Source organism: Balaenoptera borealis (assembly GCF_965194805.1).
Source record: "Balaenoptera borealis genome assembly, chromosome: 11".
Taxonomy (NCBI): domain Eukaryota; kingdom Metazoa; phylum Chordata; class Mammalia; order Artiodactyla; family Balaenopteridae; genus Balaenoptera; species Balaenoptera borealis.
In genome coordinates this window covers 92,984,102-93,010,171 of record NC_138868.1, presented here as the reverse complement: position 1 = coordinate 93,010,171, position 26,070 = coordinate 92,984,102, and the positions used below count along the sequence as shown (strand labels likewise).

Sequence of the window (26,070 nt, the reverse complement as noted above, 5' to 3'; positions counted from 1 at the left end):
GATCAGGAATTTCATGTCTTGTGCCAATATCCATGAAACTGGCATTCTAATTGGTTAGGTTACAAATAGTGTAAAGTCTCAGATCTTTCACAGTTCTTGACACACTTTACACACATTATTAATCAAATAGCACTAAGACAAAACAAAACAAAACTGTGGAGAGTACACTGTCAAGTACTTTGTTAGGCCTAGCTGAAGGAATTTAGGAATAGAGAAGTTAAGTAGCTTATCTGAGATCTGGCTCTTAAACTGGTGTTCACATACTCTGCTGCCTGTAGTTCCTGTCTTGAAGGCAGTTTAATTTATAAAAATAAATATTGATGGAATTCTCTTACTGTATTAAGTATAAATTAGTATAATTTTTAATATTTTGTGGGATTATTGAAATTTAAATTGAATTGTGACATTTAAGTTAAATGTTTTGATAGTTTTCTTTTTAAAAACATAACTAACATGGTTTTTTTTTTTTTTTTTTTTTTTTTAAGAATTGTTCTCTGTGTACTTCCAGCTGTATCTTAAACCTTCACAAGACATTAATAGAGTTTTGGTGGCTAGAATAATTGAAGCTGTGACCAAAGGATGCTGTTCGCAGACTGATGGATTAAATTCCGAATTTTTGGATTTTTTTTCTAAGGCTATTCAGCATGCAAGGTAATCTAATCTGTTTTTATTTTGTATTGGAAATCCATTTGATCTTTTTGCAAGACTGTGTTTTAGATTCAGTAACTAAATTTTACCAACTTTAAAACACCATTGGCCGATTATAGTAGAACTAGTGGATTCCCAAGGAAAGTGTTAGGTCCAACACTTCCTGAATATCCAATATGCAGAACATGTAATGATGTTCTTGAGTGGGGAGATCTGTCTTGCTTTTTTAATAACAGGAAAAGCTATATGGCCTCTAAGTATTTTTATTTTCCTGATTTTTGAAGATAGAGGTAATGTGCTAAGAATAAAATGAAATAGGAATATATTTTGGAAATATCAGTATCTTATATTTGTGTGGCATTACCCAATTTATAATGTGAAATATTTTATAAATGGTAGGTATTACAAATTAGTTTTATATAATTTTGGGCAATGTTTCAGCAGCAGGGAGAGCTAACAGGGGTGATCTCCCAATGCCAAATAGGAACTATTTTTTGTTGTTGCTAAGTAGTGCTGCTATGATTTTTCTGAATAATTCTGAAAGTAAGGCTACTATTATTTGAAAATCAGAACTTTTTTTTCTTTCAGCAAGCAACTTCATTACTGTCTTCAGTTTCTGCATTTTCCCCCGTTATATTAAGTCTGTTTATTTTCTGTTACAGACAAGAAAAGAGCTCTGCAGGTCTAAATCATATCTTAGCAGCATTTATTATCTTCCTCAAGACTTTGGCTGTTAACTTTCGAATTCGAGTATGTGAATTAGGAGATGAAATTCTTCCTACCTTACTTTATATCTGGACTCAACATAGACTTAATGATTCCTTAAAAGAAGTAATTATTGAGTTATTTCAACTGCAAATTTATATCCATCATCCAAAGGGAGCCAAAACTCAAGAAAAAGGTATAAAGAAAGTTTTTGCTATTTTGAATTTGCTTCTTCATTGAAATATAGAGGGTTAAGTATGAAATCTGTATGTTATAGGAGGTTATGACCTTCCTCTGGATTGCTGTGCTTGGTAATAGTGTCAGTCATGAGGATCTTTTTCACACTTTTTTTTTTTAATTTGAAGCTATGGTAGGTAGCAAATCATATCATGCCTTACCATTTGTTTAGTACAATGCTACGTTTTGTGAGGAATACAAACAAATATGAGACACTATTCCCTCTAGGAGCTGATTATGCAGCAATAATTAGGTGCTAAGAGGTGTGACACGGACTGTAAGAGTAAAAGAATTTAGAGAAGGCAGGATCTTGTTTATCTACATATTGCTTTTATTAGAAAATAAAATAGATAAATGTGGATTGAACCAGCCAGATTAGTCATTTCCCAAGGAAGATAAATACATATTGCCTTAAACCTCATAGTTATTCCAGGCTGCTGTTTGCTAGGGAAACCAGAAATGAATGACTTATCCTCCCTTCATTCCTTTATGTTTGTCTTTCACCAAAAGAGTATTGCATGGATGATGTAGCTCCATTCAGTAGACAGGAACTTTACTGGGTGGAACTGGAATTGAATGAGTTCTCTCATGCTTAGGCTATGTTTTGAATCTGGCTTGTACTAACCTTTGGACCAATTCATCATGGCTAGTGTAATGACCTTATTAAGGAACTTCATTGAATAATAGCTAAAATAGAGGAAAACTGTTGTAGCCACTTTTTATCAAAAGCAGCTGTGTATGTTTCATGGGCTCTTCTAGTATGTATAGTTAGATGTATTTGTAGCCCATGAAACCACTGTAGGTGAAAGAATGGTGGCTTTCCTTAGTTTTTCATCCTTCACATAGCTCTCACCAGAATGAAAATCAGGATTATGAAGAGATGGTGAGACATGTTTAGGGTTTTAGTTAAGTGCATGTTTAGGATGAATTGAAAATTGGCAGATGATGAGGCTGTCAGAAACACTAATATAGTTTTAGTATACATTAATAGATTTTAAATAGGTTCTTTGTTTTGTGGGAGGAAACATCCCCATTGTTCCCCATACTCGTTAGATCGCGGTTGGGAATGTTATGCTTACCAGATTTTGTAGAGTCACCATTTTAAGAGGGACATAAGTTGACTGGAGTGTGTCTAGGGAAAGATGACTGGGATGATGATAAGTCTGGATAATGTGTTATTTTTACACTTGTTGAAGGAACTGGTAATGTTTTTCTCTTAAAGACATACAGAGAAGTTGGTCCTTATGTAAAAGAGGGAAAGTATTAATTTGCTTTGGGGGAGAGAAGAAATTAAAGTTTGATTGAGATTTTGATTGAATTGGTTAGAGATAGTTAGATCAGAATATGGAAGAATTTTATAAGAAATACAGTTAACTGAGTGTGAAATGTGTGAAATGGACATCATTATGAAGTAGAGCTTGTCAAGGATATTGTCAGAAGAGCCATTAGTACTAACTAGGCTGGACCAGATGTCTTCTAATGTTGTTTCCACCTTAACAGCTGAATAGTTTTGTGGGAGTTGGCGGTGCAAATGAATTGTACGTATAAATTATATTTTAATTTAATTAATTATTTTTTAAAATTACAGGTGCCTATGAATCAAGAAAGTGGAAAAGTATCTTATACAATGTATATGATCTGCTAGTTAATGAAATAAGTCATATAGGAAGCAGAGGGAAATATTCTTCAGCATCTCGTAATATTGCTGTCAAGGAAAACTTGATTGAATTGATGGCAGATATTTGTCACCAGGTATAGTAGATCTTGTCACATTTTGAAATTTCCCGTTAATTCTTTTATTGGGCCTGTAAAAAGCCTGTAAAATTACTCTGTACATGTAACTATTCCTTTCAAAACACCATAAATATTTAGCATTGCCCTTTTAACTTAAGAGGTAACTATCTTGCAAATATAAACTTAGGGAAAAAACTGATGATGAACTTTTCCATTCTTAAGAAAACTGTCTACAGGCAATAAGATTATCCTAACCCTATGTGTTTTCTTTCTTTGTTTTTTTCCTGATTTAGAAATCACATGACATAAAATTCATTATTTTAAAGGGTGTAATTCAGTGGTTTTTAGCATGTTCACTCTGTTGTGCAACCATCACCACTAATTCCAGAGCATTTCCATCACTGCCAAAACAAACTTTGTACCTATTAGCAGTCAGCCTCAATTCCCTGCTTCCAGTTCCTAGCAGCCAGCCACTAATCTACTTTCTGCCTTTGTGGATTTGCCTGTTTTGGACATTTCATATAAATTGAGTCATACGATGTGTGGTCTTTTGTGTCTGGCTTCTTTCACTAAGCATAATGTTTTCAAGGTTCTTCCATGTCGTACCATGAATCAATATTTCATTCTTTTTTATCGCTGAGTAATATTCAATTGTATGGATATATTACATTTTGTTTACCCATTCATCAGTTGATGGCTTAATGTTTTTTTTTTTCTCCATAGAAGAAATTTTAAAATTTATGCAATTTTTAAAGGTTATACTCCATTTACAGTTATTACAAAATATTGTCTATATTCCCTGTGTTGTACAATACATCCTTACAATAAACTCCCACTGAGTAGTTTGTTACCCCCCATCCCCCACTGGTAACCACTGGTTTGTTCTTTGTATCTGTGAGTCTGCATCTTTTTTGTTATATTCACTAGTTTGTTGTGTTTTTTAGATTCCACATGTAAGTGATATCATACAGTATTTGTCTTTCTCTGTCCGACTTATTTCACTTAGCATAACGCCCTCCAAGTCTATCTGTGTTGCTGCGAATGGCAGAACTTCTTTCTTTTTTTATGGCTGAGTAGTAGTCTTCTATGTGTGTGTGTATGTGTGTGTATATACATATATATATATATGTATATACACTCACCAATCTTTATCCATTCATCTCTTGATGGACACTGAAGTTGCTTCTATATCTTGGCAGTTGATGCTGCTGTGAACATTGGGTGCATGTACCTTTTTTTTTTTTTTTTTTTAAGATTTACTAATTATTTATTTATTTATTTATTTTTGGCTGTGTTGGGTCTTCGTTTCTGTGTGAGGGCTTTCTCTAGTTGCGGCAAGTGGGGGCCACTCCTCATCGCGGTGCACAGGCCTCTCACTATCGCGGCCCCTCCCGTTGCGGAGCACAGGCTCCAGACGCGCAGGCTCAGTAATTGTGGCTCACGGGCCTGGTTGCTCCGCGGCATGTGGGATCTTCCCAGACCAGGGCTCGAATCCGTGTCCCCTGAATTGGCCGGCAGATTCTCAACCACTGCACCACCAGGGAAGCCCCAGCATGTACCTTTTTGAATTAGTGTTTTTGTTTTTTTTGGATATATACCCAGAAGAATTTTACTGGGTCATATGGTAATTCTAATTTTAGTTTTTTGAGAAACCTCCATAGTGTTTTCCACATTAGCTGCACCAATTTACAGTCCCCCCAACAGTGTATGAGGGATCCTTTTTCTCCACATCCTTGCCACCATTTTTTATTTGTGTTCTTTTTGATGATAAACATGATAACCATTCTGACAGGTGTGAAGTGATATTATGGTTTTGATTTGCATTTTCCTGATGATTAGCAGGCATGTTGAGCATCCTTTCATGTGCCTGTTGGTCATCTGCGTTTCCTCTTTGGAAAAATGTATGTTCAGGTCGTCTGCCCATTTTTTAATAATGTTGTTTGTTTGTTTGTTTGTTTGATGTTGAGCTGTATGAACTGTTTATATGTGTGAATATTAACCCCTTATTGGTCATATTATTTGCAAACATTTTCTCCCATTCAGTAGGTTGTCTTTTCATTCACTGGATAGTTTCCTTTGCTGTGCAAAAGCTTGTGAGTTTAATTGGGTCCCATTTGCTTATTTTTGCTTTTATTTCCTTTTCTTTAGGAGATGAATCCAAAAAAGTATTGCTATAACTTACGTCAGAGGGTGTTCTGCCTGTGTTTTCATCTAGGAGTTTTACAGTATTCAGTCTTACATTTATGTCTTTAATTCATTTTATTTTTGTATATGATATTAGAGGACATTCTAATTTCATTCTTTTACATGTAGCTGTCCAGTTTTCCCAGCACCACTTATTGAAGAGACTGTCTTTTCTCCATTGTATATTCTTGCCTCCTTTGTCATAGATTAATTGACCATAAGTGCATGGGTTTATTTCTGGGCTCTCTATCCTGTTCCATTGATCTATGTGTCTGTTTTTGTGCCAGCACCACAGTGTTTTGATTACTGTAGCTTTGTAGTCTGTATAGTCTGAAGTCAGGGAGTGTGATTCTTCCAGCTCTGTTCTTCTTCCTCAAGACTGTTTTGGCTATTTGGGGTCTTTTGTGTTTCCATACAAATTTTAAAGTTATTTGTTCTGGTTCTGTGAAAAATGCCATTGGTATTTTGATAGGGATTGCATTGAATCTGTAGATTGCCTTGGGTAATATGGTCATTTTAACAATGTTGATTCTTCTGGTCCAAGAACACAGTATATCTTTCCATCTGTTTGTGTCATCTTCAGTTTCTTTCATCACAGTCTTACAGTTTTCCAAGGACAGGTCTTTTGTCTCCTGTAGGCAAAAGGTTTATTCTAGGTATTTTATTCTTTTTAATGCAAGGTAAATGGGATTGTTTCCTTAATTTCTCTTTCTGATAGTTCATTAGCGTATAGAATTGCAACAGATTTCTGTATATTAATTTTGTATCCTGCAACTTTACTCAGTTCATTGATGAGCTCTAGTAGTGTTCTGGTAGCATCTTTAGGGTTTTCTCTGTATAGTATCATGTCATCTGCAAACAGTGACAGTTTTACTTCTTCTTTTCCAATTTGGATTCCTTTTATTTCTTTTTCTTCTCTGATTGCTGTGGCTAGGACTTCCAAAACTTATGTTGAAGAAAAGTGGCAAGAGTGGACATCCTTGTCTTGTTCCTGATCTGAGAGGAAATACGTTCAGCTTTTCACCGTTGAGTATGATGTTAGCTGTGGGTTTGTTATATATGGACTTTATTATGCAGAGGTATATTCCCTCTATGCTTGCTTTCTGGAAAGTTTTTATTATAAATGGATGTTGAATTTTATCAAAAGCTTTTTTGTATCTATTGAGATGATCAGATGGTTTTTATTTTTCAGTTTGTTAATGTGGCATATCATATTGATTGATTTGCAAATATTGAGAAATCCTTGCATCCCTGGGATAAATCCCACTTGATCATGGGATATGATCCTTTTTTTATATATATAAATTTTTATTTATTTATTTATTTATGGCTGTGTTGGGTCTTTGTTGCTACGCGCAGGCTTTCTCTAGTTGCGGAGAGCGGGGGCTACTCTTTGTTGCGGTGCGTGGGCTTCTCATTGCGGTGGCTTCTCTTGTTGCGGAGCACAGGCTCTAGGCGCATGGGCTTCAGTAGTTGTGGCTCACAAGCTCTAGAGCACAGGCTCAGTAGTTGTGGCACATGGGCTTAGTTGCTCCGCGGCATGTGGGATCTTCCCGGACCAGGGCTCGAACCTGTGTCCCCTGCATTGGCAGGTGGATTCTTAACCACTGCGCCACCAGGGAAGTCCCGGGTATGATCTTTTTACTGTATTGTTGGATTCGTTTTGTTAGTATTTTGTTGAGGATTTTTGCATCTATGTTCATCAGTGATACTGGCCTATAATTTTCTTTTTTTGTGATATCTGTGTCTGGTTTTGATATCAGGGTGATGCTGGCCTCATAGTTCAGAATTGTTCCTTCCTCTGCAGTTTCTTGGAATAGTTTCAGGATAGGTGTTAAGTCTCTAAATGTTTGTAGAATTTACCTGTGAAGCCATCTGTTGCTGGACTTTTGTTTGTTGGGAGTTTTAAAATTACTGATTCAATTTCATTTCTGGTTATTGGTCTGTTCACATTTTCTATTTCTTCCTGGTTCAGTCTTGGGAGATTGTACCTTTCTAAGAATTTGTCTGTTTCTTCTAGGTTGTCCACTTTATTGGCATATAGCTGTTTGTAGTAGTCTCTTATGATCCTTTGTATTTCTGTGGTGTCAGTTGTAACTTCTTTTTCGTTTCTGATTATATTGATTTGGGCCCTCTCCCTTTTTTTTCTTGATGAGTCTGCCTAAAGGCTTATCAATTTTGTTTATCTTTTCGAAGAACCAGCTTTTAGTTTCATTGATCTTTTCTATTTTTTTAGTCTCTATTTCATTTATCTAAAACCTATGGGACTCATCAAAAGCAGTTCTAAGAGGGAAGTTTGACCTCAGAAAACAAGAAAAATCTCAAACAACCTAACTTTACATCTAAAGGAGGTAGAGAAAGAATAAACGAAACCCAAAGTTAGTAGAAGGAAAGAAATCATAAAGATCAGAGCAGAAGTAAATGAAATAAAGACAATGTTTCTTAAGTAAAACTTTTCCCCAGAGATTTGATTACCATCCTAGGGTAATTTCACTTGTCAAATATTTTCTTAACACTAAGTTTATGATTTAATATCTTTGAAACTAGAGGTTTTTGCTTTACTTTTAGATGTTTTGGTCCTTTTAGTAAAGTTTCCCAGGAACTAAAACTAATAACTTACTTGGTAATATCTGCTTTCTAGAGAGCCATTATTATCTGCAAAATGTTTGTAACCATATTATCAGATTCACATATTTCTGTAGTTTATTACTCTTGCTGTATGACTAACCTGTATCTTCATCTAAGAAGGAACATTTTTTGCTAATGAACTATTAGAAACAAAGGCAGTTTTAAAAAAATAGGTTTTCCTTTTGTTGTTTTACAGGTTTTTAATGAAGATAATAGATCTTTGGAGATTTCTCAGTCTTACACAACCACACAAAGAGAATTTAGTGATTACAATGCACCTTGCAAAAAGAGGAAAATAGAATTAGGCTGGGAAGTAATAAAGGATCATCTTCAGAAGTCACAGAATGATTTTGACATTGTGCCTTGGTAAAATATTGTTTTTTGTCTTTCAATATCATTTTAGTCTCATTAATTTTTCTCACAAGACCCCCAGTAGATTCCTTTACCTCATTGGCCTGGCCAGAACTAGGTCACTCCCAAAGCAATGACTGACAAAGGGGAAGGTGATTACTGGGACATGTGAGATCAACCACCATGGCTTATCTGCTAGAGGCCAGGAATAGGGCACCTTTCCTAAGCATATTGCCATAGCAAGGACGAGGGAGAATGGCTGCTTGGTAGGCGATCGGTACTGTGTGCCTCATGGAATTCACTGAGTTGTATACCTCAACACAAAGAGATTTTACCATGCTTGGCACCTTCTAATAGAATTAGATTAGGAAGAAATTAAAGATAGTATTCAGAAATCACAGAATAGTTTGGACCTTATGCCATGATAAAGGTTATTTTTTACTATTTGCTCTGTTCTTTTTTACAATTTATTTATTTATTTTTGGTTGCGTTGGGTCTTCGTTGCTGCGCACGGGGTTTTCTCTAGTTGCAGCGAGCAGGGACTACCCTTCTTTGTGGTGCGCAGGCTTCTCATTGCGGTGGCTTCTCTTGTTGCGGAGCATGGGCTCTAGGTGCGCGGGGTTCAGTAGTTGTGGCACGCGGGCTCAGTAATTGTGGCTCACGAGCTATAGAGCACAGGCTCAGTAGTTGTGGCACACGGGCTTAGTTGCTCCGCGGCATGTGGGAGTCTTCCCAGACCAGGGCTCGAGCCCGTGTCCCCTGCGTTGGCAGGCGGATTCTTAACCACTACGCCACCCGGGAAGTTCCATTTGCTCTGTTCTTTAGTCTCATATAGCATTTGCATTTACTTAAGTAATTAAATAAATTGTGGAATTCTTTGGAATCACAAAATATTAGGTCTGTTAGGAATCTGTAGAATTCATGCAGCTCAGCCTTTTTGCTTTACCAAAAAGACAACTGCAACTGAGAAAAGTTAAGCAGCTTGCATAAGGACAGTTACAAATTTTTAGATTACAGTCATACTTTTGTTAACAGTGCTCTTTGATTTTTCCCCTGTTGATGTAATGTTTAAATATAACTGAGTGTGGGAGGAAATCGTATTGATTTAGATACCTATTGCTAAATTTTCTATAGTTGTTGCCTATTTCATATTCTTTAATTTGTCCACTTAGTGAAGTTATTTATTGAACACCTACTATGTACCAAGCATAAGGGATAGAGGGTGAACAAGATATAGTTCCTATTCTTGAGTAGCACGCATTTTAGAGAACTTGCAGCAAATACTTATTGAATTAACTGAATTAACATCAAGAGAAAACAGTTTTTCAGGGCTTTTGTTTGTTTTCCTGTTCTAGAGGAATATTATTGGTGGCCGAAGAGCAGGGATGTGTGCGATAAGTAAGAAGTAGAATGTTGGTAATTTAGTTATTTAAAGTTACTGTGTAAGCAAAATATGGTAGCTTACCCAGCTAGCCTAAATGTGGTCAGTCTTCTTGCCACTTTAGGAAGTAGGGCCTAATAAATATTAAGAGCCAGTTTAGGGCTTCCCTGGTGGTGCAGTGGTTGAGAATCTGCCCGCCAATGCAGGGCACACGGGTTCGAGTCCTGGTCTGGGAAGATCCCACATGCCGTGGAGCAACTGGGCCCGTGAGGCACAATTATTGAGCCTGCGCGTCTGGAGCCTGTGCTCCGCAACAAGAGAGGCCGCGATAGTGAGAGGCCTGCGCACTGCGATGAAGAGTGGCCCCCGCTTGCACAACTAGAGAAAGCCCTCGCACAGAAACGAAGACCCAACACAGCCATAAATAAATAAATTAATTAAAAAAAAATAAGAGTCTCTTAAAAAAAAAAATAAAGAGCCAGTTTATTATGAGAGTAGTCTGGAAAATGATGATGATAATATTCTAATTAGGATATTATAAGAATACTATGTCTATATATTTTCTTTTAGCCTCGTAATGAATTTGAATAATTTTCAAATTATTTATACTTGTTTTAGGTTACAGATTGCAACTCAATTAATATCAAAATATCCTTCAAGTTTACCTAACTGTGAGTTGTCACCATTACTAATGATACTACACCAGCTTCTACCTCAACAGCGACATGGGGAACGCACACCATATGTGTTACGATGCCTTATGGAAGTTGCATTGTGTCAAGGCAAGAAATCAAACCTAGAAAGCTCTCAAAAGTCAGATTTACTGAAACTCTGGATTAAAATTTGGTCTATTACTTTTCGTGGTATAAGTTCTGAACAAATACAAGCTGAAAACTTTGGCTTACTTGGAGCCATAATTCAAGGCAGTTTAGTTGAGGTTGACAGAGAATTCTGGAAGTTATTTACTGGGTCAGCCTGCAGACCTTCATGGTAAGTTGACTATGGATTGTATTCTGTTTTGCAGCATATATATATATATTTTTTTTTCCCCCTGAATTTTGTAATTTCTAACTTCAGTTAAAGATACATTAAATTCTGTTTCAGATGCTTTGTTGTTTGTCTGGGAAGTCTTAATAAATAAATAAGTGTAATTTAGTTTCAAATGTGAAGAGATTACTAAGGCCAGTTTTAAAGAATTAAGTGTTTATATTTCTTTTATTTGTAATTGACAATTATTTTTTGCTTGATCTTCATAAACTTTATTTTTTTTTTAGTACTGCATACTGTTACAGTAAGAGATAGTTCTTAATCAAGAATTTTCTCAAATGTAGTCAGACTTTTTAGAATTTTTTTGTGTTCATTTAGTCCACAGAAGTTTACTATATGTCTACAGCATGCCAGGCACTTCCCTAAGCATTGGAGGCACAGTGGTAAATAAGATAGACAAGGTCTCTGTCCCTGAAAGAGCTTACTTTTTTTAAAATTGAGGTATAGTTGATTTACAATGTTGTGTTAGTTTCTGGTGTACAGCAGAGTGATTCAGTTTTATATATATGTGTGTGTGTCTGTGTATATATATATATTATATATTTATTACAGGATATTGATTATAGTTCCCTGTGCTATACAATAGGACCTTGTTGTTTATTTTACATATAATAGTTTTTTTTTAACATCTTTATTGGCCTATAATTGCTTTACAGTGGTGTGTTAGTTTCTGCTTTATAACAAAGTGAATCAGCTATACATATACATATATCCCCATATCTCCTCCCTGTTGCGTCTCCCTCCCACCCTCCCTATCCCACCCCTCTAGGTGGTCACAAAGCACGGAGCTGATCTCCCTGTGTTATGTGGCTGCTTCCCACTAGCTATCTATTTTACATTTGATAGTATATATAAGTCCATGCTTCTTTCTCACTTCGTCCCAGCTTACCCTTCCCACTCCCAGTGTCCTCAAGTCCATTCTCTGTGTCTGTGTCTTTATTCCTGTCCTGCCCCTAGGTTCTCCATAACCTTTTTTGTTTGTTTGTTTAGATTCCATATATATATGTTAGCATACGGTATTTGTTTTTCTCTTTCTGACTTACTTCACTCTGTATGACAGACTCTAGGTCCATCCACCTCACTACAAATAACTCAGTTTGTTTCTTTTTATGGCTGAGTAATATTCCATTGTATATATGTGCCACATCTTCTTTATCCATTCATCTGTTGATGGACACTTAGGTTGCTTCCATGTCCTGGCTATTGTAAATAGAGCTGCAGTGAACATTGTGGTACATGACTGTTTTTGAATTACATACAATAGTTTGTATCTGCTAATCCCAAACTCCTAATTTATCCCTCCCCCACCTCCTTTCCCCTTTGGTAACCATAAGTTTGTTTTCTATGCAAAGAACTTACTTTTAATATTAATTGTCCTTTGTTTTGCTGTAGTCCTGCAGTATGCTGTTTGACTTTGGCACTGACCATGTGTGTAGTTCCAGAAACAGTAAAAACAGGAATGGAGAAGAATATATATGATGTAAACAGAAATTTTTCTTTAAAGGAATTGATAATGAAATGGCTCTTATTCCGTCAGTTAGAGGATGACTTTGGAGACAGTGCAGAGCTGCCTCCAATTCTTCACAGGTAATTTGAGTTCAGTTAGCATGCTGCTGGCTTTTGTTTTGTTTTGTAAGGTGCCCTCCATTTCTTGTTTGATATTAGATGGCTTTATTTTACAATGATCATACAGGATTTCCCAGAATTAGTCCTAGAGGTTAAACAGCCCCTTTGTTTTTATAGTGTTCTGTATCTTTGTGCCTGGATCTTTGTCCAAGTTCTTTTACTTTGTTTTCTCTCTCTGCCTAGACAGTGAGAATAAGGGGGATGTGCATGAAGAATATGTATATAGTTCTTTGAGCACTTATATGTTTCTTTGTGATCGTCTGTAAATAGGTCCATCTGAACATATATCCAACTCATGTATATCCTGGAATCATAATGAGAGTATCTTCTAGGCAAAATATGTTAATGAGGGGAAGAAATGAGAAAAAGCCAAAATGGGACTTAAGCACTAGGATGTGAGCAGCTTGCCCACTTAACCTTTCCAGTCAGTAAATGGAACTGAGTGATTGGAGGACAGACCTCTGGATCCTAGTGATTTTACTTTAATTCCTTTTTTAAAAAATTTTTTTTAATTTTTAAAAATTTTTTATTTTTTGGCTGTGTTGGGTCTTTGTTGCCGCGTGCGGGCTTTCTCTAGTTGCAGCGAGCAGGGGCTGCTCTTTGTTGTGGTGCGTGGGCTTCTCATTGCGGTGGCTTCTCGTTGTGGAGTACAGGCTCTAGGCATGCGGGCTTCAGTAGTTGTACCATGCGGGCCGTAGAGTGTGCAGGCTTCAGTAGTTGCAGTGCATGGGCTCTAGGGCATGTGGGCTTCAGTAGTTGTGGCGTGTGGGCTCAGTAGTTGTGGCTCGCGGGCTCTAGAGCACAGGCTCAATAGTTGTGGCACACGAGCTTAGTTGCTCTGCAGCACGTGGGATCTTCCCGGACCAGGGATTGAACCCATGTCCCCTGCATTGGCAGGCGGATTCTTAACCACTGCACCACCAGGGAAGTCCTACTTTAATTTCATAATTGTTTATGCTCTTTAAAAATTTAGTATGATCCTGCTTCTAGGAAGTGTTGAAAATGATAGTAACATAAAATGTATGCTCCTTAAATCTTGTTTTCAGATGTTAAAAAATTCAATAGAGATGAAAGTAGTTTTAATTTTGGATCCAAATTTTAGAGGTCAATATTTATAGCTAAACCTGGGTGTTTAAGAATGCTTTAAATGGCTTTTGGTCTTCTAAGTAAAGATTTTTATTTTACTTTATAGGAATTTTCCTCATCTTTCCCTGGAGAAAATTCTTGTGAGTCTCACTATGAAAAACTGTAAAGCTGCAATGAATTTTTTCCAGAGTGTGCCAGAATGGTATGTTATCTAATAGAGTTCTGTGGTATTTTAAGATACAGCTTTAATTAACAAAGATAATAATTTTAGCAAAGTAGTAGCTACATCTTAAAAATTATGAACTAAATTGGTCAATTAAAAAAATCATAACTGTTAGCAAAGGAAAAGTTTCTTTTAATTCAATAATTATACTTTATGTCCTATAGCTTATGTTTATGATGGGATATTAAGAACATAAACATCATGTGGAAATGAGTTCTTTAAAGATGTGACCCATTTTCGTATGTCAAATAAAATCTGACTGTTCGCTAAAAACTAACGATAATTGAGGATAGGGGAAACAAGAATAAATCTAAAAACCTCATTTTAGTTGATTGACTCAAGAGGCTTATGTTTATCACTGTGACTGAAAATTCTGTCACTAGCATGAAGATTCCTGTTCTTCCTCTAGAGGGCATAAGATGAAAAAAGATCTACATTTTGGAGAAATCAAAGGTGAAAAAAGGGAAATGTTTCAGATAATGTTATTCTTAGTGTTTATATCTGTTGTTAATTTTTTTTTTAATACTTTCTGAATTTGCCTTTGAGACTAACTTTTATTTTTTTGTCCATTTATTAGTAAAATTTGCTACTGAATAATGAAATTCTTTATAAGTAATTATCAAAATCCAAAGAAGAGAAGCATTTAAAAGAATAATTCACTAATTGTATAATCAGTCTTTGAATAATATAGATGCTGTTAATGTTTTTATTTGTAATAGATTGCTGCTATATGAAGGTGAAATAATAGATAATTTGATTTTACAAATTAAAAATCTTATTTCTTTGAAGTGAGCAACACCAAAAAGATACAGAAGAACCTTCATTCTCAGAAGTTGAAGAACTATTTCTTCAGACAACTTTTGACAAGATGGATTTTTTAACCATTGTGAAAGAACATACTACAGAAAAGCACCAATCCAGTGTAGGCTTTTCTGTCCACCAAAATCTCAAGCAATCACTGGATCGCTATCTTCTGGGATTGTCAGAACAGCTTCTAAATAATTACTCATCTGAGGTGAGATTTTCGAAATCAACTAAAGCCAATATTTGATTCTACTTTGGTAGACTGTTAGGAAGCTTAATTTTAAAAGCAAAGTAGTAGCACATGGCTACATATAGGGAAAATTTAGCATGGAAAAAAGGAAAACTGAAGAAAAACAATTTGACTATTTTCTTTTACCAGGAATTCTCATAGACATTAAAGAAGTAGAATTCTTTGGGTGAGTTGATGGGTAGTAATAAAGGTTTTGAGCATAGTGATTGTTTGATGAAAAAGAACCTTAGTACAGAGGAGGAAAGTATTACAATAACAGAAAAGGACATAATATAAACTGATCTAATAGATTTTCGTTGCACTTGAAGAGGGAGAATTCATTAGTAAATGAACTAGCAGTCATCCATATTTTAGAGGTCCTTTAGTAATGTCTCACATATCATTTCCTTTGTCCTCTTAAAATCACAAATTCTCTTCGTGTGTGCTGTTTTCTTGCCAAAACTGTGTCTTTCTACCCATTTCTGTGTGTTCAGATAATCCATATGTCAAAATCCTTGCTAAAGCCTTTCTTAGATAATCTCAGTCATACATCTTTTAATTTTAATAGTACTTAATATTTCTATTTTTAAATGACACTTAGCATCTTCTTTGTACCATATACACAAATCTCTCTTAAACTATGCTAGAAGCTCATTAAAGGGCATATATAATTTTTATTAATCTTTGTATCTTCTGCAGTGCTTTGTTATATGATAAATGATAAAATATTTGTTGACTAAAATAAAACCTACAGGCTACTCAAAGGAGTTGATTCAGTAGCCATAATTAACGATACAAAGAGCCAGAGAAGAGGCAGTGTGCCTGTTTGCTCTATCTTGCCCCTAATTACTGACTGACTTCTGGATTACAGTTGTAACCATTTTCATTACAAAGTAATGAGATCTTCCGTGTTTTCCCCTAAAATGACATTTCATACGATACAGGAACAGAAAAATCTGAAAATTTTATTTTTCTGTGTAACCTTTACACATTCTTACATAATTCTATAAAATTGGTTAAGCAGTATCTACTGGCAAAAATACCTTGTGCTAGTCTGTGGAGTCTAAAAAGCTGAATAAATCAAGGTTCTTATCTCTTAGAAGCTCAAAATGTCATTTTTTAAAAAAAATTTATTTATTTATTTATTTATTTTTGGCTGTGTTGGGTCTTCGTTTCTATGCGAGGGCTTTCTCTAGTTGCGGCAAGCGGGGGCCACTCTTCATCGCGGTGCGCGGGCCTTTCACTGTCGCGGCCTCTCGTTGCAGGGCACAGGCTCCAGACGCACAGGCTCAGTAGTTGTGGCTCACGGGCCTAGTTGCTCCGTGGCATGTGGGATCTTCCCAGACCAGGGCTCGAACCCGTGTCCCGTGCATTGGCAGGCAGATTCTCAACCACTGTGCCACCAGGGAAGCCCTCAAAATGTCATTTTAATGTCTCTTATTATGAATCTAACTTCTACTCATGTTCTAAGAGTTACAGACATTTATTTGCCTATCAGTTTTTTTTCTTTCTTTCCTCCTTACCTCAGATATTTAAGGGCTTGTGTGTGCAGTACATTAAGCCACTTTAAGAAGAAATATATTACTTGGCCATTAGGACATACACTACTTCTGTTTTTCCTGGGAACCCTGGTTATCACAACTCTGTAGGGATCCCTCAGATGTTTTTAGAGATGATCAGAATTATGCCACTATTAATTCAATTAACTGAACTTTTGTTTTTTAATATGTACATAAAATTTGCTCTTATAAAAGATAATAGTACTCAAAATGATTTACAAAATATAAAAATTTTTTATTTGGGTTTTACTTTAAGGCTTCAAATTCAGAAACGCTTGTCCGGTGTTCAAGTCTTTTGGTGGGTGTTCTCGGCTGCTATTGTTATGTGGGTGTAATAGCTGAAGAGGAAGCATACAAATCAGAATTATTCCAGAAAGCCAAGGTAGGAAGATTTATGTCAATAATGTTTTGGATTAATTTGAATGAAATATATTCCTGGGAAAACTGGTATATTTGTTTGGAAAACAAATTTTTATGTAGGTTAGCTCTTTCTCTTACATTTATGCAGTCTGAGAAGAAATGATATTGTATCTCCTTCCTTAAATTTGAAATTATTTTAAGCCAACTATAAATACAGTAATTGAAATTATATCACATTAAAATTTAATCTCATTAACAAAAATACTGGTGTTTATCTGTACTTTAAAATTTTTTTCCTGGATCAGTTATCCTAAAGAATTCTTAACCAGGAGTGTTAATCAAGTAGGCTCTAAGCATGAAACTGACTTTTATCTCTGGGTGCTGTTCTGTCAGTTGTGTGATTTGTAAGGATAACAGGGTATAAGATTTGTTGTTTTTAAAAATTTGTTCATTTTTAATTATATTTTATAACCAAGTATAACTTCTTAAAATGATTACTTTTACTTCTTAAGTAAAACAAAAAAGCAATCAATAAGCTATGATTTTAACTGAAATTTGGATTTTTCCTTCTTTTTTTTAATAGTCTCTAATGCAGTATGCAGGAGAAAGTATCACTTTGTTTAAAAATAAGACAAATGAAGAATCTAGAATTGTTTCACTGAGAAATATGATACATCTGTGTACACGTTGCTTACATAACTGTACCAAGGTAAGATGTTCTTCCTACTTGACAGCGTAGCCTACCTAGGAGGTTGGTAACTGGTTGGTGTTGTTACTGTTTTTTGGGTCCATTCATAAGTTGATACACTGATTTTAAATTAAATTGGTAAATTAAGGTAGTATCCAGAGGAGAAAAGCAACAGGTAATATGAGTTTCTCATGAAACTAAGTGCACGAAACTAACCTTCTCAGGAAAGTTTCTGAGATTATTTTACCGCTTTAATATACAACTAATTGGTGACTCTTTTATTGCCAGTGTATTTTCATTTATTTAATAAAAACTTGTTGACTACTAAGTATGTGATGTGCATACCAGTACACAAGGGCTAGTGGGCACTGCAAAGATAAACAGTTCTAGCACACACATTACTCTCTTTTGCCCAGGTAGTCTTACATAACATTTGGTAGAAAGGGTGCTGCTGTGTGTAATCTTTGTTTTGATTTGGAGCAGGCCTGAGGGGTAGCTGAGCCAGACCAGAGTATTGATAATAACTAGAAACACTTTTTAAAGCTAATGTTAAGTACATGGCCATATATCAATATTATCAGCATGTACTTTTGGTTTTTTAATGTGTTTTTTTGTGTTTTGGTATTAGTGGGGAAGGAGAGTGGAAGAATAAACGCTAAACTATGATTATTGCTTGCTTATGTTTAGGGGCAATAGCTGGTATTTTACTTTAATGTTGTTTATGCTCAATGAAAGATACTTGCTATAGTTATTATTACTTTAAGAAAAGAGGTTTGTATTTTTGAAGCAATTCATATCTTGCTCCTAATAGTAAACTCTTTATCCATGCTTATTCTGATAATTTCCAGTGTAAACGAAAATCTGCATTTCATTCAAGATAGAGAAAATATTATCTGCAAAGAATAATTGTTTGTTTTATTTCTGTTTGCCTGGTGTTTTGTTTGTCTTAATTACAGCACAGTCCAAATAAGATTGCATCTGGCTTCTTCTTACGATTATTAACATCAAAGCTAATGAATGATATTGCAGATATTTGTACAAGTTTAGTAAGTATGCTTCCTATTTTACTACCATATTTCATTGATTCTAAGATGCTTTTTATAACTTTGAAACCTCTCTTGAAAAGGGATGCATCTCACAGTATATGGTATGTTATGTTTTTAAAATGTGGAAATTAAATAAAGTTATTTGGTTTGCAGGGGGGAATGTATTTGATTGCTTCTTAATATCAATACCTAGTGCTTGGCGGTTAATTTCTCAATAAATAATAATAGACAAAGTGATTGGGAACTAATCATCCGGACTCAGTACCTTTTTCTGTATGACATTGTACCAAAATTCAAAATAATTCTCTATTCTTAAAAATAAAAACAAAAACCTTGCCAGACAAGCAACATATTCTCATCGTGATATTTATTTTCCTTTTTCCGTATAAATGGGCTTACATACTTTTTTGTCTGGAACAGTGCCTGGCACATAGTAGATATTCAAATATTTAATGAGTGAAAGAATATTCTGTAACTTGAGTATTTTCATTTAATAATAAATCTTGGTCTTTTTTCCATGTTGCTACTACATAGGGCTATACCTATGTATACTTTTTTTTTTTTGGCAGTACCATGGTATTTCATTATATATGGGAATAGTATATATGTATTTTAACCCAACTAATATTAATTAAAATTTTAAATGATTTTTTTTTTACAAAGAGTTCTGCAGTAAATTTCTTATGCTTTCATCTCCTTCTGTTTGTGCCTATGAAGGATGTAGGATAAATTCTAGAAATGAAATTGCTTGTTCAAAAGGAATGTAAATTTTACTTTTTGATGGATAATGTCATTGTCCTCCAAAATAGTCTTACCAATTTATAATTTTACCTACACCCTCATCAATTTGGGGTAGTATGAAACTTCTTAATTTAAGAAATCATTTGTAAAGATTGTGTATTATTCTGCTGTGTAGACAATACAGTTTATGTATCTGTTTTCCTGTTGCAGGACATTTAATAGAAATAATACTGCAGGGTTTCATACACTTGAATCTTGAATTGTTTGATTAGGTCAATTTTAACTACAGCATGCTTCTGAAAGAAGCCAACTTGGAACGTCTTTCTTTCTCTTATTTGAAGGTATTCATTATCAAAAAGCCATTTGACTTTGGAGAAGTAGAATCAGTGGAAGATTGTACTGATGAAAATCTAATGGAGATGGAGGATCAGTCATCCATGAGTCTATTTAATGATTACCCTGCTAGTAGTGTTATTGATGCAAATGAATCTGGAGAGAGCCAAATTACTATTGGTAAATATACTTCTACTGCACGGGATTTTTTTTTTTACCTCTTTACATTGATTTGGTATTATGAAAGGCCTCATAGATACTAATTTTATGCTCATTTTATTTCCTTTTTGTATAGTCTTTTGGGATTGTTCCCCTCTATACACTTTAGAATTCCCTGATTTTTAATTGAATTTTTTAGTTTCCTATTTTATTCTTCATGGGGGAATTTAAAATAATTATTAAATAAATAAAAACATATAATAGGTTATTTGGAAAATAGAAAGCAGGATAGTGCAAAAGTACCCATAATGCCATCATTGTTTACCTTTTTCTGTTATTCTACATAGACCCTTTCAAAATTATAATCAGCATCAACATTCAAATGCCTTTTTATACCTTGTCTGTTTTCTTTTAACATTAATTGTAAGCATTTTTTTCATTTAGGTACTTGTGCTATTGATAACCATACTTTTTAATGGCTCTATAATATCCCAATTAACATACATACCATAATTTACTAGACCACTTTTTAAAAAAATTTACTTATTTATTTTTTATTTTTTGGCTGGGTCAGATCGTAGTTGCAGCATGCGGGATCTTTGTTGCGGCATACAGGATCTTTCGTTGTGGTGTGGGCTCTTTGTTGCGGCGCGCAGGCTTCTCTCTAGTTGTGCGCGAGCTCCAGAGCGTGTGGGCTCTGTAGTTTTGACGTGTGGGCTGGGCTCCAGAGCATGTGGGCTCTGTAGTTGCAGCACGTGGGCTCTCTAGTTGAGGTGTGTGGGCTTAGTTGCCCCACGACATGTGGGATCTTAGTTCCCCGACCAGGGATTGAACTGGCTTCCCCTGAATTGGAAGATGGATTCTTAACCACTGGACCACTTTTTTATTGTCAGAAATTTAGATTCCTTTCTAACAGTATTGCAGTGAATATTTGTCTATATAGATTTTTCCATAGATTATTTATTGATGACAGAATCCTAGGGTAACCTTTTATGAAGAATTTTGAAGCTTTTAGTGTGTAATCAATTTCATCATAATTTTGCTTTCCATATATTTTTATCTCTTTGGTTGTTCAAGGGGAAGATATATGTGTTAATGTTCAATGTATGTGTTTGTTGTACACCTCTCTTAGTCTTAATAAGCGCTTTTTATTTTTAGGTGCCATGAATCCTTTAGCTGAAGAACATCTGTCAAAGCAAGATCTACTTTTTTTAGACATGCTCAAGTTCTTGTGTATGTGTGTAACCACTGCTCAGACCAATACTGTGTCATTTAGAGCAGCTGATATTCGAAGGAAATTGTTAATGTTAATTGATTCTAGCATGCTAGACCTTACCAGATCTCTCCATCTACACATGGTGAGTTCAATGAAATGAAGAAGTGCTTCAGTTGTGTCTGATGTTGCTAGCTAAATGTAATGGACTGACATATTAGAATCATATAGTACCTTTGAAAACTTGAAATTGCTTCCTTGAGAAATGAATCTGAGACTAGTTATAAAATACACTTTTCTTCTAATATACTGTGAAAAAAATTTAAGTAGATACTGAAACATTAAAACTTGGATGGACTTTGGATAGATTTATACTCTTTGGGTGTAATTATTATTATTTTAAACTAGGCCAAGAGCCACAGACTCTGAATGTAAAAATAATACTCACATAACATTGTTGTTGAAGTCTGAATCTTGCCTTGACCTTGGTTTATATGCTTTAAAATTTTTAAATGTAATTTCAAAGTGACTGTAAAGTTAAAATACTACAAAACTCCCATATTTCCATCATAAGCCTCTGTAGTTAACATTTTACCACATTTGACTTATCATTCTCTCTTTGCACACTACACACACACACACACACACACACACACAAGCACACACTTTTTTTCTGAACCATTTCGAGATTAAATATTCAGACATGATGCCCCTTTACTTCAGTGTGTATTTCCTAAAAACAGTGATACTCTCCTATATAACCACAGTATAATCATCAGGAAATTAACATTGTATCATTGCATTTAGTTGTCAGGTCTGTTCAGTTTTTTTCAGTGTGGAACAGTTCCTTTGTCTTTCCTTATCTTTCACGACCTTCATATTTTTGAATAGTACAGCCACTTGCGGTATAGAATCCGTCACTTTGAGTTTATCTCATGTTTCCTCATGATTAGATTTAGACTTAACAAAAGTAATCTCTCTCCTTCCCTTCTCTCATCACTTTACTCATCTACTGATAGATATCTTCAATTCCAATCCAACATTATAGGATTTATTTTCTGTGTCCATATTTGTAGCTCTCTTTTCCAACAGTAAGAAACCTGGCTTCCCACTTAACCTCAGTGCATTTACTTGTTTACTCAGTATTATTACATGTAACTTATCTCCCAACCATGTGGGCCATACCCTTAGCCCCAGTGCTGGTGAACATATGGGGAGAGCTCCTGTCTCAGCAAATATCCTGGATGAGTCCATGGTCATATCCTTAGTCCCAGCAAATTGGCAAACATGGCAATGATTTCCCCAGCCCTGGAAAACATGCCAAGTTATTCCCTAATTAGAACCTCTTGGAAACATTCAGGTTGAGTCCCTGGTAGAATTCCTTGTCATGTTCTAGCTGTGGTGAACATTCTGGTTGATCCCTAGCCCCGGCAAATATGCTTATTTGAGCCCTGTTTGATTCCCTGGTTTCAACCCTGGCAAACACTCTAGTCAAGTCTCTAGCCCCAACCAGTGGGGAGGGCTGTATGCTTTTCTTGGGGCTTTGATGTTCAAAGTCACTTCAAGACACTCAGTAACATCACACATGACTCTCATGGCAAATATTTAAAATGGTCCAATTTAATATTCTTTTATAGTATCAGAAGGAGTAAGAAATAATTTTCTACATACAGATGATAGGAAAAAAAATGCCTTCTGATTCTTAATACAGCTAGAAAATTATTTGGCAGCTGTCAGAAACTGGCTGCCTAGTTATAACTACCAGTTATAACAACTGGTAGTTGCTGAGTAACCCTTTATATCCATCGTTCCATAGAGAGCCTTACAAGGTTGCCTTATAGGAAGATAAGTCAGGGTATTTGGATTCTTCACTGCCCATAATTATCTCTGCTTTCCAAAATTCATTAATAGAATAGTTTTTAACCATTGAAGTTATCCCCAAGCATTGTTTTTGGAGGGTGGTGACATAATATAGTTTCAGACTCTTGCTCAGGCACTTAACTCCAACAGTGATAACAACTGTCACTTACTGAATTCCTACAATAAATGCCAGACCTTTACATTCATTTCCTTTAATCTTCACAGTAATCTGGCCAGGTAAGTGCTATATCCTCATTTTACAGCTGGGAGTACAAAGACTCAGATGACAAGGCAAGTTTTTAAACCACTCAAATAGTAACAGGTTATGGTGCTGGGATTTGAATCCAGCTCTGTTTGACTTCAAAACCCCCCCGCACCCCCCCCCCGTTTTTTTTAATTATATTGCTTCATAAAAATTCACTGATCGTGTGTGTGTGTGTGTGTGTGTGTGTATGCACATGTGTTTATATACGAATTTATGGTTACATATATGTACTTATTTAAATAAATGATATTTGGAAAAAAAAAAACTAATTTCCCCCACCCAACTATCTTAGTATCTAGTGCTTTTAAAGGACCTTCCTGGAGAAGAATATCCCTTGCCAATGGAAGATGTTGTTGACCTTCTGAAACCACTATCGTAAGACATTAAAACCATATAAAATATTCACTCTAAATTTGTAAATTAAACTGGTGTGTTCTGTTATGCTGACAAAGTTAAATTTTTTTCCATTACAGTAATGTGTGTTCTTTGTATCGCCGTGACCAAGATGTTTGTAAAACCATTTTAAACCATGTCCTTCACATAGTGACGAACCTATGTCAAGGAAATATGGATGCTGAGAACACAAGGGATGCTCAAGGACAGTTTCTAACAGTGATTGAAGCATTTTGGTGGGTATAGACATTTTGTGGAGTTATTTTTCTTTTGCCATTTCTGCATACAAATGCAAACTTTGCATTTCTACATTAGTGATTTCTTCTAATCCTCAAATGTAACTATATACATCTTTTAACAATAGTGAAATGTAATTTGTGTTTCCCTCCTTAATTGCTTGAAGAACTGCATTGTTTTCTGCTTAAGACTTGGCTTCCTGAAGTGGTTTTAGTGTATTTCCCTGCGAATTTTGAATCTCTTAATAGTTTGACATGTATGATGAATAAAGCAAAGTGCAACAAGTCTAAATCAATTGAGTAGTTTATATTCCTAAAGTGGACAAATTGGCCTTGTCACTATCTGGTTATTTCATGCATATAGTCATAGTGTGAGATAATACCAAGACACCTATAGAGGAGCACATATATGTAATTTAGAGCCCTCCTACCATTTGGTGGGCAAGGACTTCTGAGTCAGTATAGAATGTCATTTTTAAGTCTTTGATATAACAACACAACAACTTTAAAAATGTTTTCCTTTTAAAGCAAGTTTTCTATAACATGGTTAGCTGAAGTGGGATAGCCCAAAAATGAGGCATAATCATGTGACACAAATAACATACATTAAAAGGAACTCCTTTTCAAACCAATTTATTTTAGCTGGAATTTTTGGAAGGTGAGAATATTGGCATATGCCACATAGTGAGAATTAAATTTAGCATGGAAAGAAATTTTGGAAGCAGCCTAGAATAACCTTAATGTCCAGTGATTTTTTTTTTTTTACTGTGCTTTTATTGGAATAATTACTTGATATTAAGAAACATACTTTATTTCAGGCACTTAACAAAGGAGGGAAAATGCACATTCTCTGTAAGAATGGCACTAGTAAAATGCCTTAAAACTTTGCTTGAGGTGAGTTATTCTACTTCGATTATTAGTATGGTCTCCATTGACATTTTTAAAGCAGTCTTTGTTTCTGTTTGTTAATGGGTGATTTTTCTCTTAGTATTTCACATTTAACCTCAGTTGTTCTTTCCCATAGGCTGATCCTTATTCAAAATGGGCTATTCTGAATGTAATGGGAAAAGACTTTCCTGTAAATGAAGTATTTCCACAGTTTCTTGCTGATAATCATCACCAAGTTCGCATGTTGGCTGCACAGTCACTCAATAGGTAATGGGGCAAGTATTCATGAAGTGTCTGGAGTGCTGCAGATAGCAATTCAATGTGTAGGACAGTCATAGTTCACTAGTTGTGATATTAAAAATAGTTAACGTTTACTGAGATATATTGTATGCCTGGCATTTATGTTTTCTCTTAATTCTGACAATTGTATCACTTCGATACTATTATTTTCTCCAATTTATTAATGAAAACTCTGTGGCTTAGACAGATAAAGTAATTTGCTCAGTGCCATACAGCTAGTAAGTGGTTGAGTTGAATGAGGTGTGTCTACTCCCACTTACAAGAGATATAGGATGTTTGGATATTACTGAGATTTTATATGAGTTTGTAAAATGAAAATTAGCACATTTTACATTGTGCTAATTACAATCATATTTATTCAAGTGAACATAGAGTTAGGCATTGGAGTGTTTCTCTCACAGGGATGTGTTTTATGTTTGAGTACCTGAAGAAGCAAATATTAGTTTTTTAACAACTGCATGTTTATCAGGTTATCAACTTGATTTTAAAACTCTAAATTAAAACCTACCTCTGCCTTTCCTACCTCACACTCCTGTAAATAAAGCACCTCTCTGCTTTATTTTTCTCTGTAGCATTTATCACCAGTTGAAATAATTGTATTTTAACACATTTACCTAGGATATAAGCTCCTAGAGGGCATTGATTTTTGTCTCTTTTCCTGTATATTTAGTACCTAGAATAATACTTGGAATGTGTCAGTTGTTTAATAATTTGTAAAATCAATGAACATTTGAAAAAAAATTACATTATGCTTTAAAAACAGCAAAGCTGAAAATCATTTAAGTAATTTTACTGTTCAAATGTAAGTGACCAATAATTAAAGAATGCTATAAAGAACTTGCCCAGCAGTCACATAAATACATGTGTTAGATGTGTCCAAAATTTGGATATGCTGACAATAATTGTTTTTTTAACATCTTTATTGGAGTTTAATTGCTTTACAATGGTGTGTTAGTTTCTGACAATAATGTTTTTATAAGTCAGAATCGTGTCTAACTGCTCAGGCTTAGGACTGTTTTTATTAAAAACCATAGAGCATTGTAAGGTTTGCTAATGAATGTGTGCTTACTTCAAGTCCTTAAAAAAGATAGAAAATATATACTAAAGTTAAAGATCTGGGGTTATAGAGGATCATAAGTTGAATAC

The 26,070-nt window shown here is 35.0% G+C and overlaps 1 protein-coding gene across 8 annotated transcripts in view; it reads left to right on the top strand.

Moving 5' to 3' along the window:
* The window catches only part of ATM (ATM serine/threonine kinase), a 141,313-nt gene that overhangs the window by 16,315 nt on the left and 98,928 nt on the right, over nt 1–26,070 (top strand). For all 8 annotated transcript variants that reach the window (XR_014231814.1, XM_082343427.1, XM_082343425.1 and 5 more), the window contains 17 exons: nt 486–651; nt 1,311–1,549; nt 3,179–3,342; nt 8,333–8,502; nt 10,487–10,858; nt 12,308–12,502; nt 13,734–13,829; nt 14,640–14,865; nt 16,699–16,824; nt 17,386–17,511; nt 18,447–18,536; nt 19,619–19,790; nt 20,928–21,127; nt 23,400–23,482; nt 23,581–23,736; nt 24,555–24,630; nt 24,761–24,891. Coding sequence is in view for 7 of the 8 variants with exons in the window: in XM_082343427.1 (XP_082199553.1) it covers nt 486–651; nt 1,311–1,549; nt 3,179–3,342; nt 8,333–8,502; nt 10,487–10,858; nt 12,308–12,502; nt 13,734–13,829; nt 14,640–14,865; nt 16,699–16,824; nt 17,386–17,511; nt 18,447–18,536; nt 19,619–19,790; nt 20,928–21,127; nt 23,400–23,482; nt 23,581–23,736; nt 24,555–24,630; nt 24,761–24,891 (2,788 nt within the window). In the remaining variant the exon portion in view is untranslated. The remainder of the gene's footprint in view (nt 1–485; nt 652–1,310; nt 1,550–3,178; nt 3,343–8,332; nt 8,503–10,486; nt 10,859–12,307; nt 12,503–13,733; nt 13,830–14,639; nt 14,866–16,698; nt 16,825–17,385; nt 17,512–18,446; nt 18,537–19,618; nt 19,791–20,927; nt 21,128–23,399; nt 23,483–23,580; nt 23,737–24,554; nt 24,631–24,760; nt 24,892–26,070) is intronic.